Source organism: Tauraco erythrolophus, chromosome 20 (assembly GCF_009769465.1).
Source record: "Tauraco erythrolophus isolate bTauEry1 chromosome 20, bTauEry1.pri, whole genome shotgun sequence".
NCBI lineage: Eukaryota > Metazoa > Chordata > Aves > Musophagiformes > Musophagidae > Tauraco > Tauraco erythrolophus.
The window spans coordinates 13,837,261-13,852,428 of NC_141484.1; the positions used below are offsets into that span (position 1 = coordinate 13,837,261).

The following is a 15,168-nucleotide window of genomic DNA, read 5'->3' on the forward strand; positions in this document are numbered from 1 at the left end:
TGTGGAAGTGGAATTTCCTTTACCATAGGTGAGGGAGAGTTAAATGGAGGTGCAGGGGGATATCGACTCAGGGACAGAGCTATGGCTCACTTGAAGAGCAATAAACCTATCTGATGAACAGTATTTCTGAGTGTGGGTTTCCTTCTGAAGAATGCTGTAGTGCCTTGTCAGGATGCTGCATGGCTTGGAAAATGCTGGTGTTTGTGTTGCCTATGTTGGACACATAAACGAATGTGCTGCAGATGGGAAGAGGGGCAGCCTGCGTGCAGTTACTTGGTATTTTCTGCTGCTGTGCTCTGCATCTGACACAATGTGATGAACACAGGATGAGGCTGCACGTTCAGCACTGTTCATCCTTCAGCCCTGGGACTGACTGCATGGCAGAAACTGTCAGAAATCCCCTGCTTTGGCAGGCACTGACTGAACCATCTCTGGACCTTTCTACAGATAGACCAGATAAAGAGGGCTCCTGAACACTTCTGGCAGAATCTTCCCTTTGAAATAGGAAGTGTACGAAGTGACATTGTTAATGCTCAGGACTTGGGTTGTCTGTTCTGCCCTTCTGTCATACCATGGCTGCAGCATCATCCAGCACTAAAGCCACACACAAACTCATGATGTTGGAGCTACCTAGACACAGTCTAGGCATTCCTGAGCTTCCCTGCCTGGCGAGAGAACTGCCCAAGCCTTTGTCTGTGCCTAAGCTCTTCTGAGATCTCCTCCAGCCTGTGCATTTGGTTATCTGGCCCAAACAGTCCCATTTGAAGGTGAAGTCATTACAACTCGTGGAGTTGGCCATTGTACCTCTTGGGTCTCAGCTGAAATTGTAAAGCAGATTCTGAGGTTAAGCTGTCTGGCACAGCTGTGCCGTGTCTAAGGTACTGTGAACGTGCAGAAATCAGGAAGAATAATCTGCATTTTTAAGTTGAAGAAACGAGCAAGAATGTTGCCCCACTTTAGTCACTTTAGCACTGCATAGTAAGCTCACCCACTGTCTGCTTGTTTATTTATGTAGTGTCTTATGTAATAAACATGTAGTTGATTATCTAAGCCTTGATGAAATTATTCTTGTTTTATTCATGTTGCTTGGCAATGTGTCATTTACTGATGAGTGCTGGTACCAACTACAAAGCCTCCAGAGAACTTTGAAATCCGTGAAATGAATGTGCATGTCCAACCCAACAAAGTTTCCTGCCCTGGTGCACACTGCTATTGTGCAAATCCTGTGACTTTTCTTCTTCTTCTGTCACCCTTTTGTGTTTCAGACATAGTCAAGTCACCTACAATGTAACCACCTCATTTTGCCACCACTGCCAGTGTACTCATGTGAAGTAGGAATTGTGAAGAGTATAATTGCCTTTGCTCATGATCAGCACACAGGCAAAAGTATTTTAATCTATTTGCTGAGTTTGTTATGCAGCAGGCTTGTCAAGAGAAATGCATCAATAGCTGTCATTTGTCTGGTTTTCCTCTCCCATCACCCTGAACTTTGTAGTCACCACATTTTTCGCATGTCTTCTCTGTGTACCTCCTTCCAGCCTTGGCAATCTGGAGGCTCTGTCACACAGGTTTTATGGTGCCGCTCGTGTCCAGGGGCAGCTGGAAGGACAGTCTGCTGCCTTTTGGCATGTTTGCTTAGCTTTGGAGTGCACCTTGCTGGTGTCTTCTCATCAATGTTGCTTTGTTGCAAGCTGAAAACAGCCATTATTTTTATTAGTGAAGAGGCTGGATGAGGACTCAGTATCATGGTGAGGCTGATTATCACCTCAGCTGTCCCAGTGGAGCCTGTGCAAATGTAATGCTGGTCATAATGCCTTGTTTTCTCTTTGAGGTCTGTGACTCCATCATTAGCTGAGATACATGTTTTAATTTGTTTTGTTTCTTCCTGGCAATTACGGCCGTAATAGCTTCTGCGTGCTTTTGCTCAGGCCTTGCTGACTGGCCAGTGTTGTTGGAAGGGATGAGCGCTGCCGTGGCCTGTCCTGTTGTCTGGGATCGGGGCTGGCACGTAGGCCGCGCGGCTGTCAGCGGTGCCGTTAGCGAGCATCGTCCCTCGCGGCTCGCGGCAGTGGGGAAGGGGCGTCCCTGTCTGTGGGACCGACGGAGCTCTTTGATGCTGTGAAACGTCAAGATGCTTTGTCTCTCTTTACTGTCAGTCAAACAGCTCATCGGTGGGACTAAGCTGGGGAACCAGAGTGCTTTTTTTCAGCTGTCTTTCATTTAGAAACAAGGAAAGGAGCATTCCGAGGGAGGATTATGGGGAAATGCTCCACTGCTGGCATGTGACTATGTCCTGCTCAGTCCCAGCCCAGCGTTCCCCTCCCTGCTGGGAAACCCTGAGAGGTTTTAGAAATGTTTGGAAATACAGATCCAAGAGTTCTCGTTTAAGTATAAGAAATCTGTGGTGATGAAAGGGAAGAGTCACAGGATTTCCTAAGCAGTTGTGTATAATTTTTAGTAATATTCCTAGAGTTTTGAAAATTTTCATGCTCTCTCTGGGACTTGTGTAGAAAACTGTAAGTTCTGTTGAGTGCTGTTTACCACACAAATAATTGTTGGGGTTTTTTTTGTTTGGTTGTTTTTTAAGATTGCAAAAGCTTCTGTGTTTTATTTTTCGGTTCTGACACCAGTTTCCTTTTAAATCCAGACAAGATCATGACACTAGATCCAGACAACCTCATGATTTTTTCCAGACAATTCTGTCGTTTCTAGACAATTAAGCTTCTGAGAAGTGAAGAATGTTTGATTTATTGATAAAACTTTGAGTCTGATGACACTTTCTGAGAAGGACATGAATTAACCCTACTCTCATCACCTGTTGACATGTGTACTCACTGTTCCTCTTCCTGCTGCACGCGTGGACATGGTGCAGTGTGTTGGGTCCGTCGCGGTGTGACATCTTCACTAGCCTGATGAGTGTAGGCATTTCCAGTGACTCCGTGCCTATTTCTTCAGGACATTAGAGAGCCTTAAAGTCAATAAGCACCTTCCAACTGACAGAGATTTAGTTTTTTGTGAAACAGGTGCTATTTTTAGCAGGGAACATGAATTTCCCTTGCAGTTTCCCTTTGCAGATTTTTAAACTGCAGGGTGCCTGCAGATGTGCTTGCTGCTGCACATCATCTTTGTGTCCTGCTGCACAGTGCAATGATGTGCAGTCTTCTGGTAAAGGCTGCAAAATACACTTACGAGGTGCCTGTTTCCCCCCCTTCTCATTATCCAGTGTGACAATGTTGGGCCATAGAAATCTGCCTTGAAGACACTGCTGTCTTCATGGGAAGCATTTGGTTCTTTCTTAGTTGAATTAAGTTGTCTTGGGCAACACAAAACTCCACTCAGCAGTGTTTCCACAGAGGACCTCCTAGCCATTCTCTGCAAGACCACCAGTAAGAGGACAGGTGGAAATCAGAATAGCTTCTCCTTTCACCACTGCAGTACTGGTACTCCTTATGTGGAGATGTGAATTGTTTCCAGCGTCCCTAAAACTTCCATGCATTTTCTTTACCTCTTTTGCCTTCTGCTGCTAACAGTTTTTAACTTGAGCTAAATCCCAAGTTCCTGTAGCTTTGCAGTCTCTTCTCAAGAGACAGCGCCTTGTCCTGGATGCCCACGAGGTGTGTTGTGTAAGCACATGCAGGAGATGTGGACATGGCAGTGTTTCACGCAGGCTGGAAGGGCTTCAGAGGATGAAGTTGCTAGAGGGGTTGGAGGTGCTGGAGGAGTTGGAGGGGCTGGAGAGGCTGGAGGAGCTGGTGTCCAAGTGAGCTGTGGCTGTCACCCAAATTTTTGTTGAGTGAGTGTGAAATGCAGTATCAAAGCCAGAAATCCTCAAAGCCAGAAGCAGTTTAAACCTGTCTGACGCTACATACCTTCACATGGTTGCCTGTACCATTGTCATTGCTGACAATTGTTTCCCGTATCTCCCCTGCTCTGGGAGGATGAGCTGCAGCGTTGCTCACTCGCGGGAAGCAGCTGCCCTGCTGTGATATGTGGCAGAGCAGTTGTGTGCAGGTTCTGAGGCCCATCTCATTTTTTCAAGGCGAAACTACAATGTATTGTGTTATTTGAGAAATAGCGTGTGGCTGTGGCAGTATAGAGGCATGCCCAGGTACTAGTGGTCACCATTGCTGTGGTCAGCAGTGGCATGGGATTTGGTGACCTGTGGAGCAAAGCGGAGCCCTTTCTTTGCTTGTCCCTGGGTGCAGGTCAGCACTGGTCCAGGTCGGTGCCTGTCGGGTGCTGTCTGAAAGTAGGAATTTGGCTTAAGGTTTCTAGCTGGAATTTTTAAGACAGTTGTGAAGCTTCCTGGTGGGGCAAGAGGAGCTGATGTCTCCTACCAGGGTGTTGAGCCAGTGCACACTGGCAGTGCCCTACACCAGAGCTTTGCCGGGCCCATGAGCAGCTCTGCACACCCCTGCCCGTGCTGGCTGCACCCGCAGGAGAGGTGCCAGCTCTTCCTGTGGCTAGGCTGCTTCCAGCAGATGATGGGATCTGCTTGCAAGCTTTTCGATCTAGTGATCCCTGAATGGAGAAGGGAAGGTAACCCACCGTACCTGACCAAAACAGCAGGGCCAGATGGGCTTGCGGTGCTGTCCTGAGATAGCTGAGCTGCCAGGGAAGAGGCAGGAGGGGAAAACTTCAGCAGAGACAGTGTCCTCTGTGAAATGTCCCTCATGGAGGGGCTTCATGCTGGAGGCTGTGGTGGTGCCAGCAGTCAGCTTGGGGTAACGCTGGGGCCCATGGCTGCAGCGCGGGTGAGCCCAGCTGAATGTGGCTGCACCGGCACGTCCCCTGGCGCCACGGGTGCACCCAGGCGAGGGTGGCCACCAGTGCTTCTGTTGTCCAGCCATCCGGCTCTGAACTGAGCTTATGTTTTATAACTTCTGGTGCACGGTACTTCTGATGGGGAGCGTGAAGGAATGGGGAGGCGTTCTCAGCAGCTCCTGCTGTCCGTGGTTCGGACCATGTGGACAGTGGAGGCTGGCTCTGGCTGGAAACGCAGGTTCACTGGTGCATGGCTGCTGCCTGCAAAGCGATGGTGAAGTGAGAGCCCTGGTCTTTGACCTCCTGCAGATCAGATCGAAGCCTGATGGGAGCTGGAGGGAAGCTGGAAGAGAAGACGCCTGGTTCAGGATCTAGCTGAGGTGACAGCCAAACACACCGTAGGTACAGGGTCCTCAGCCTGCTTTGAAAACGACTTGGCAAGCTCTGGACAGAGTGATTTTTGTGGAGAAGGTGGGTGGAGAAAGCTCTTGCATTACATCCAGGACAGCCACTGAAGCTCCAAGCATGGGCAGACAGCAGCAGAGCCAGTGTGGGTTTGCAGAACAGCATTGTATCAGCTAAAGGCTTTGTCTGCATTGCTGGATCATGGTGGGGTTACACTGTGTCAGCGCTTTGCAGCATGTTGCTGTGTCCTTTTTGATCCTCTCTGAATAGCCCAAAGGCAGATTCTCTGCATGTAAGCACTACCTTTACGTCTGTCCATGCAGCTGTGCTACCCCTGCCCACAGCTTTGTTTTTGGATTTCCTGTGAATGTTAACTGATCAAAAAAAATACCCCAAACCCATACAGTTACATTTGTGAGTCTTCCATCCCCAGTTTCCGCTGGTTCCTCGATTAATACACAGGTACCCTCAGTGTCCAGTGAACCTTGCTGTTAGTGTGCCTGCCCAGCAGAAATTTTAGGTGAGCGTTACATACTGGCAGTGAGCTCTGACTCTTGCTGATGCTTCCCCTGAAAGGTTTAACTGCATCCAGAGTTGTTCTGCAGCACGTTCTGCAGTAGCTGTCTCGCTCTTGGCTTCCACTGTGCTTTTATCAGGCTACATTTCCTACTGCGATAACTTAATGAGCGCTTGTACTTTTTTATGCCTTTCTTTAGTGACTCTGTGATGAGTCTTGTCTCACAAATTGCTGTGGTTTTTGCGCACTGAAGGCTAGCACGCTTTAGAGAGCCTCTATTCCTTTTTGCAGGGAGAATTGCTTTCATCTGAAGAGGACACTGGGATGGACGTAAGGGCTGTGCCCTGAAAAAAATAACACCTTTTTTTTTGTAATCCTGTAAGAGAGTAACATAGCCAAGATTTTCTGATGAGATACCCTGATAGTGCCTCCAGTGCTCTCTGCTGCTTACAGGATTTCTTGTGTTCAGGGCGTGCTCAGGGTGTTTCACGTCAGGATTTTTACCACTGTTTGTTAGGGATTTAGGAGAACTCTGTATGGTGCTTTCCAAATCACGCAGGTTTTCCTCATGTGAAATGCCTAGTTTATTTTCCTCTGAGCTGACACTCCTCCTTGCTCAGAGGAGCTTTCTGGGAATACTTAGCTGCTGTTTCCATGCAACAACCAGTTTTTCTTCACTGACATGCATTCAATGTGAATTTTCTGATTGGAAGTGTGTATATAACCTTTCATTTGAGTATTTCTCATCAACAGCTAGATTTTGTTACCTTCTAACTCTCTTCTGCTTTTTTTTATAGATAAATTGTGTGACTTTCCCCCACCCTGATGTAATGCCAGAGCAGCAGTTGCTGAAACCTTCAGAGTGGAGCTACTGTGATTATTTCTGGGTAAGTAGGCAGCCAGCCACATGCCATATTGCAGCTCCTGAGCTTCCGAAAAAGTGGAGCAAACAGCTTGATTTGTGGTACAAGGTAAAAGGATGTACGTTAGGGCAGCATTAGGGAGACTGAGGACACCAGTGAGGTTCAAGTGGAAACCATCTAACTAGTCTCAGATGTGGACGATTATCAGAAGAGTGTTCAGAAAGGCAAGATCAGCTGTCAGGAGATGGTTTTGCTCAGGAAATGGGGAGGATGTAGGACAAACTACACATCTCAAAATACCTCAGCCAAAGGGCTGTGCTGCAGGAAGAGGGATAGCAAGGTGGCTGACAGGGAATATTATTTCAGTGTTTCCCAGGCTATGAGAGCTAGGGATGCACAAGGAAGCTGGGAGTATAACATTTAAAACAAGCAGACAGTTACAAACTTTGTGTTAAATTGTAAAACTCCCTCCCACGGGATATGCTGGAGGACAGATGATAAATGACATTTTTAAAGGATGAGACTTGTGAAGGACAGGCACATTAGTAGCTCTTAAATTGAGTACTTTTAATGCAGCCTTCAGCACGAGGAGTCTCCAGTGACTGCATTTCTGTGTGTACCCTCTCGTTTTTAGCTCCACTTTCAGGATACTGAATCAGATTAAAATGATACAGTAGTTCTTCAAGTGAGAAGCTGAGACAAAAAAATCTTGTACTGGAAAACTGATTTTTGGGGGTCAGGGGGAATACTACCTCAACAATGAAGATTTTATGAATTTCATGTGTGTTTTCAGTTATCACTTATTGAAGCATGTCCATTTAAAAAAAAAAAAGAGTTTAACTTGCAAAAACATGTAGCTGTTGGAGGCACAGCAGCACTTCCCCTCGTGTGTGCTCAGCGTTGATGTAAGGACTAGTGACAGTAACTTGCTAAAGCACACTGAAATACTTGCAAATGGTCACGTTACGAGACCATCAAAGTTTTTTCAGTTTCTTCCAGTTCCTCTGATCCCAATGAGCAATGCATCAGAAATGGTGCATAGACTTGTTTTTTGCAGATGTCTTTCAGAAGTCACTGCCCTGCTTGGTTCTTTCCATTTAGGCTCAGCCACTGCTTGGCTCCTTGGGTTTGGTCGCAGCTCACTCTCAGTGAATCTCCAGTTAAAGCTGCCTTACTTCTGCAAACTTTTATCCTCCCGTGGCTCTGCTTCCAGGACTTTCCTCTTGTTCAGCCTTGTAATCCATGGTCTGCCCATGTCTTGCCTCCTCCTTCCATCAACTGCACTCCTCCTTCCATCAACTGCACTCCTCCTGTTGTCTCCAGCTGGTGGTGCCCAGCTGCCTGGCATGGCATCCTACAAGTCTCTGTGCAAATGTGCAGCACCCAGGATATTGGAGCAAAACCTGTAGTCTTTAGGGAAGTGTTCTCCAGGCCTGTTTGTTGGAAGAGGATGGGAAACGAAATCCTGAAATAAGGGAAAAGAGAGAGAGAAGAGAAAGAAAAGAGACAGCAGACTGTGTCGGTCCTTATAGCAACCCTGAAGTCAATGGAGCAAGGGGTGAAAAGGAACCAAGCAGTGAAAGATGGCTGTATGCGGTGAACTATTGAACAAGTTGCTGTTTTACTCTGCTTCACAGCAGATCTGTGCAGACTGGCTGTATTTTTCTGAGTGTGAATCAAGGTTCAACTTCACAGTCTGTCAAAGGTGGCTTAGGGCTGCCTCACCCCTGGAAAGAGCAGCGGGGCCCTCCCCTCTCCCGCAGCAGTTGCCCCGTGCTGGCTCCAGGATCCCTTCCTCTCCTTGCAGGGCTGAGCTGGCAGGGCTCGCGCCTGCCGCGGCCGGCCCGAGGGCGTTCCCATGGGCAGAAGGGAAGGCAAGACTGCTGCTTTGGCCCCAACATAGTCTTAGCTTAAAGATAACTGTAAAACTTCTCTCTTTTTTAATAAAAAAGGAGGAGTAATAGGAAGGGGAAATGGAAAGTGTTGGACTGTTCCTCTGAGAGGGGCTGAGGTGCTGCGGCCATCAGCTGTTACTAGAGGAGGGCTTTTCGTTCACCATCACTGCTCGTTCTTGGACTGCTTGGGCAGTTGCCACTGGGAACTGTGTGTCTGTGGTTTTGATCCCCATATCTTTTTCTTGAACTTCCTTTTTCCATCCAGGCTGATAAGAAGGATTCGCAAGGGAACAATACAGTGTCGGGATTTGAAATTCTTCTTCAAAAGCAACTTAAAGGGAAACAAATGCAGAAAGAAATGGCAGAGTTCATTCGAGAAAGGTAATTAGCACTTTGCTATCAAATTAACTGCTAACAGCAATATTTTTGTTTTCCTGATTTAGATATTCCTTCGGTACAATAGTGGCATAGCTTAAACCACGTAAAAGATATGCTGCCAGTTCTTAAAGAACATTTTGTATTTCTTTAATGTCCATCCAGTCTCCAGTCTTCCCCAGCTGTCACTCGTCTCTCCTGCTGTGCCTGTCTTAGTCGTGTTGCACACAGGCTGTTGGTTTAGATAGAGGGAACCAAGGAGGTTTCAAGCTGCAGATTAAAGGAAGAAACATGGATGTGGAAAAAACAGAGTAGAGATGATATTTAGAAAGGAAATATTTTGCCTGAAAAATAGAGAAGCAGTTTGTTGATATGGAGTGTCGGCCCAGTTTTCTAGGGGAAGATGTATAAAGACATCCCTTGGGACTTAAGCTGGTTATGGAGCTAAATTACACATTCAGATATTTAGAATGAACCCCAAGTTGTTAAGGCAGATGTCACTACCAGAAAATGCCAGAATGCATTAATGGTCTGTTGCTCTGCTGACATGGGAGGTGCATTGAGGAACAAACAAGCAGTTGATAGATGCTCAGTTCAACCATGTACAGGAGATGATGTGACATCGTTACTCATAAGTAGTGTCACTGTTATTTGAAATCACATATCATGTGTCCAAGCCGGTGTAAATCATCTTGAGGATGGCTCTCAAAACTTGAGAACAGCCCATAGGCAACAAGCAGTGCTTTCTCCCAGGAGGAAGGCAGAGCGTGCTGTTGGATGTTCTCTCCTGGAGACGATTGCACCAGTTGAAGTTGCTGCTGTCCTCTGTTGTCACCTCTGCGTTGGTGCTTGCTGCCGATTCGGTGTCGCCTTCCTGTTCCACTGCTGCGGACACAGCGTGGCTGTGCTGATGTAAATAAGTGGTGGTGGAAGCAACGAACGGCGCAACAAACAGGCACCTGTGTTGGCGTTTGGGGGGCAGTCTGATCAGGCAGAACTTGCAGATAGTTACTTTCATTTGTGGTTTGTTTTCTTTCTCCCTCTCGTCTTTTTTTTTTAGTAATAAGCATATGGCAACAGTGGAGAAATACAAAGTACAGCACAGGGAATAAAGAGGGTCTGATACAGGAGATGCAGAGTGCCCTGCTTCCACATGTGGTTCCTAATGCCTTTGACATAAGACAGTCCGAGAGACAGTTGCCTGTACGATCACTGAAAAACTGTGACCAGAGGATGCAGGTAGAAGAAAGGACCAGCTGGCAAAGGAAGGATACAATGGAGAAATAGTCTTGCAAATCTAGAAGATCAGGAGAAGGCAGGCAGAATTGTGATAGCCATGGCCAGAGAAAAGAGGAGGAAAGCTGCTCCAAAGAAAGTAAGATGTAATGAAATTTGACAGAAACAAAAGAAAGGAGCATTCAGGAGGGAGGGAAGGTTGGCATGAAACGAGAGCAAGCAAGGAGACAGTAGTTCTGAGAGTGGGAAGAGGTTTGTTCGTGTCCTCAGTAGAGGAAGAAGTAGGCATGTTGGAGAAGAAAAGAGAAAAGATTCACTGTGTGCTGGAAACAAAAAAGATTTGGAATTGAGTGTGAAGAGGATCTAGATGGGAGTTATAAAAAGATGAATATATTTTTCTGCTGTTTGGAACAAATTATTCAGGATTGCTCTGTGTGGAAAAGGAGGAGGATGGTGTTGAGCTGGAGAGGTTACTCATGGAAATGTGAGCTCAGGCCATCAGGGAAACCTTCACATCCCCAGCTAAGAGGTAAAAATACTAATAAGACTTTCTTGATCACTATCAGGTGGCTTGGGGAATACAAGACCATGTTTAACTAGGGGTTACCACCAGCCTTCTGGAAGTCAGGTTCAGGCAGGTAATAAAAACAGCTTTAAATAGGAAGGTGGGATAAGATACGATAACCAGATTTCTTCATGAAATAACCAACAACTAACTGAAATTTAGCTTATCAAGTAGATGCTTTCAGAGGAGCTACTTGTAAATAGCAATCTTAAACTGAGCAGTTATGCGTTAATTGGGTTCTTGTTGACAAAAGTAGGGTTATAATACAGACTTTGACTTTTAATAAGACAGACCTCAAGAAAGAGAGGGAAATAATTAGTGAATTGACTCGACTGAAAAATCAATGACGTGGGTGTGAAAGAAGGAAAGAATTACTCTAAGTCAAACATGAAGATGTGGTCCAGCATTTGCGTTCAAGTAGGCACTCCAAAACAGCCAAGAAAATCTGCAGACTGCCCTGAAAAGCATCAGTCTCCTCAAGTATATTAAGTAGGGTTTTTATTAGCAAAGGAATACTGTCTTAGGCTTTTAGCCACTCACTTTTTAATTGAGCTGGACTATGCTTAAAAAATTAAAAATAAATAGCAGATTATTCAGCTGCATGAAAAGAAATATAAGCAGGAGAATGGCTGTAGTGAGTCTGATGAAGGTCTGTCTGGCCCGCTGATTTCAATGTGACTGTGGCAGTGCTGAGAGCCTAAGAGGAAAACACCATGAGAGTCTCTATCCTCCCAGCTTCCAATAACCAGGAGTTTGGGGATTTCTAGAGCCAGAGTTTGCCTTAGGTCTGCTATGTCAGCAGATACTTGTAAACATCTTCTGCTGTTTCATAGAATCATAGAATCATAGAATGGTTTGGGTTGGAAGGGACCTCAAAGATCATCTAGTTCCAACCCCCCTGCCATGGGCAGGGACACCTTATTCTAATCCTTTTGAGTCTTTTTATATTTTTTACCACTGCAACAGTTTGTAGCAGACTTCTGCCATTTATGCATTACAGGAAAAGTAATTATGCTTCTGTTGTCTGATAATTTCATTGTTGCCTCCTAATCTGGAGAAATAGTGGAAAAAGACACAGTCACTTGCAGTGACAGTTGTGTAGTTGTCTGTCACATATCCTCTATCACCTTTTCTCTGTGTTCCCTGTGTTATCTTAATCTATTTAGATTATTCTTGCATGGTAGTCATATCAGATCATCTTTGCCTCTTTTTGTATGGATCAAAATTACTTATAATCTGCAATGCTTCCAACTACACAAAGAGTAACATTCTGAAAGTCTTCAAACAAGTTAGTGGAAACAAGAAACTTGGAGTTTTTTAGGTGTGGAACTGGAGTAACTGCAAAACAGCCCTGGGCATTTCTGGAGGTAGGCTCACAAGGCTCAGGAGTCCCTGTGTACTGCTGTGGTGGTGTTTCACAGGCACCGCAATGCGGAGTTTGCAGGGTGTTTGTATCGGCCAGGGCCAGCAGGTGTACGTTTTTCCCTTTTTGAGGTATATCGTCATCTTGGTTTTTAGCCTCTTTTGAAGTGTTCAAGGTCTTTTGGCCACAGATGATGACAGGATGTTGGGCCGGAGTGGAACAATTAATGTCCTATAATTTGGGCTCTTAAGCAATAACTAATTCACCTTTTTATCGTTATTTTTTATTTATTCCTCTTTGCCAAAGCAGTCTGCCCTGTTAGTGGTGCCATCTGCCTGCAGTTCAAGTATTACTTGAAATCCCAGAGCCTGGGCCAAAGCTGGGACCAGTGACAACCGCTTCCATGAAAGCCAGTGGCTTTGCATTTAGGGTGCCATGCTTAGGACAGGCACTGATGGCAACAGACATAGTGTGTCTTATGTGTGATTGTGAAAATCATGAGGCTTTTCTTTGTCTTGTTGTGTTCAATACTTCCCCAGCTAGAGCAGTATCAAGGAAGAACTTCACAGGGTTTTCAATTCATTGTTTTCACAGCAAACCTTCATGATGGAAGACAATTATTCCTCTGTTCATGACATGAAGGCCTGAGACACAGATTCTGTGTGGGTCTGTCTGTATGGGTAGCTCAGGACAGTCAGCAGACCAGCTAGCACCTTTGCACACCTATCATCCTCAAGTAAATCACTCAAAGGCATCCTTAAGCCAAAATCCAGCAGGAATAAAATTGCATGTTGAAGGATGTAGACCAGAGCTTTGGTTGGGAACTCCTGATAACTGAGGCAAAAGCAGTGAGCACTGGCTTTGCACTAGACACTTAGGTATTTGTCTTAGCTACATCTAGATGTGTGCATCTTCATTATAGTTGACCTATAGTCCCTTTCCAGTCCATAGAAATTGTCGCTTCTGAGACAATATTAGTCTCATCCTAAAGTAGGTATTAAAGTAGGAAAGTAGGTCGGGTGAAATGTACCTGGATAAAGCCCTTTTCCCTGACCGCAGTGTAGCCTTTGGTGCAGGACCACTGTATTTGTTGCTCTTGCTGAAGCAGAGGTGGGGAGCTGGCTGGTTTTGTTCTCATGGGAAGGGGAAGAAGAGGACCCCCACATACTGGATGAGGTCTGTAGTACCATGCCGTACCGAGCTGGGTATCACCTTGGGCCTCAGCGAGCTGCATCCCACAGAGTGGGATCCAGATTGTATTTTCAGCAGCCCAGAATGTCAGACCCCTCTCAGCTGGCTCAAGGGACCCCTTTTGTCTCGAATGTGCCACGGTGTAACAGTGCTTGCTCAACTAGCTACTGCAAGCAGGCGTGCCAAAAGTGTCCCACCTCCTGTCTGCTCACCGGCAGGAGGTGGATTTCAAACCAGATTTTTTCCCTGCTTGTGTGTTGCTTGCACAGAATCAGGAGTTGCTCCACCTGGGTGCCACTCAGCTGTCTCTTGAAGATGCTCTATTGAGCACGCTGGTTTGAAAAACAGCAAATAGCCATTTTTTTGCCCTAGTTGGGATCATGTGTACCTTGCAAATGTTTCACTAAGAGAAGAGCTTAGGGTAGTCAGAGGTAGGTTTCAGGCATGATGCATGTCACTTCCGAACCAGCGGCCGCTCCTTCCCTCCCTGCTGTACAATCAGCATTTACCCTTGTCCCCTCACTCAGCTTGTTCTTCTCCCTGTAGTCATTCCCATAGTAGTTGTGTGCCCACAGCTTCCCTCTTCTGCACCCCCACTGCTTGCAAGCTCAAGTCCTGTTCGTGGTGGGGTGCTGCTGAGCGAATGGAGAGGACAAGGTGGTGGGTGGGATAGGTGAAGGTCAGGGGCTGCAACACCACATGTCAGTGGCAGAAGCCTCTGCCATATCTTCACCGGCTTTGTAACAGGGAGCAGGAAGCATTTCTGTCCCTAGGAAAGGCGCAGTCCAGCTCCCCAAAGCTCGTTTGGATTTCTCCTGTATATCACTGCATTCCTTCATCTTCACTTCTAGGATGTGCGATCTCACATTTAGCAGCAGACTGAAACACATGCCTCTCAAGTGAGCCCAGTTTTGCAGATAGTCCACATTGCGCAGTAGAAACACTTTGTCCTTGTCATATGCTCTTCAGAACTGTAGCTTTTTCTTATAATTTTATCGCACATGCTGTCCTGCATATATCCCTGCTCTTGCCATTGCATTTTTAGCATATGGAGGGGAGAGATGAGATGGATTCTGAAACCGGTGCTGCCCAGCCCTGGAGACGGAAAGGAAAATTCCTGTGGCAAGATCTGTTAAAATGCAGAGAATTTCTTTATGTTACGTGTGTGGGTTTCTGCCTTAAAGCTTACTTACTTCTGTATTTTTATTTTCTCTCTGTGCATATGTGTGTGAGTGTAGGATAAAGATTGAGGAGGAATATGCTAAGAACCTGTCCAAACTGTCTCAGAATTCCTTGGCTGCTCAGGAAGAAGGGTAAGTGTGTCTCTGTGACTTTTGCAGAAGACAAGAATTTTAACACAAAAAGCGTTCCTCCCACACAGGTACATGTATTTTTCCTGAGCTCTTCCATTGAGTGGAGGTTTATCTAGCTTGGCGTCCCGGGTGTGTTGAGGAAGGTAAAATTGCTTTGGAATATTTTTCTATAGAAGATATTCATGGTAAATTTTTTAGGAATATCTGTAGAAAACCTTGCATTTCCAATAATGTGTTTACGCTATCCTTGTTCTAGTCAGCACTAGTTTCTTTAGGAATTAGCATGTATAAGTACTAAATTATTTTGAATATGGAAGAATATATGGAATATATATATACTGCTGGTAATAGTAATCCATAAGAACAGGGCAGTAGAATTGGAGGAGCACAGAAAGAGGGAGGAAGAAGTTGTCCCTTCTCATCTTAGATCTAGCCCTCCAAGAAAAGCGGCAGGTTGTACCTTATTTACAGCATGTTCACACTTTGGAAGTTATTAAGAAGGTATTAGACAATGCACTTCATGCTAGATAGTAATTCTTCAGTAATAGTGAAAAGACCCCTCTCCTGAAGGATGAGAAGTTAGCTCTATCTGTTCCAACACAAACCGTCCAAGCACTGAATGCCACGGCTGGAAATGGCTGTCCTCACCCGAGTTCTGACACAGTGTGTTTCCACGGGTGG

The 15,168-nt window shown here is 45.8% G+C and overlaps 1 protein-coding gene across 2 annotated transcripts in view; it reads left to right on the forward strand.

Annotated features, from left to right (window-relative positions):
• Positions 1-15,168, forward strand: part of GAS7 (growth arrest specific 7) — a 100,705-nt gene that overhangs the window by 69,372 nt on the left and 16,165 nt on the right. For both annotated transcript variants that reach the window (XM_086624120.1, XM_086624119.1), the window contains exons 6-8: positions 6,484-6,573; positions 8,710-8,825; positions 14,413-14,487. In XM_086624120.1, the coding sequence (XP_086480246.1) occupies positions 6,484-6,573; positions 8,710-8,825; positions 14,413-14,487 (281 nt within the window). The remainder of the gene's footprint in view (positions 1-6,483; positions 6,574-8,709; positions 8,826-14,412; positions 14,488-15,168) is intronic.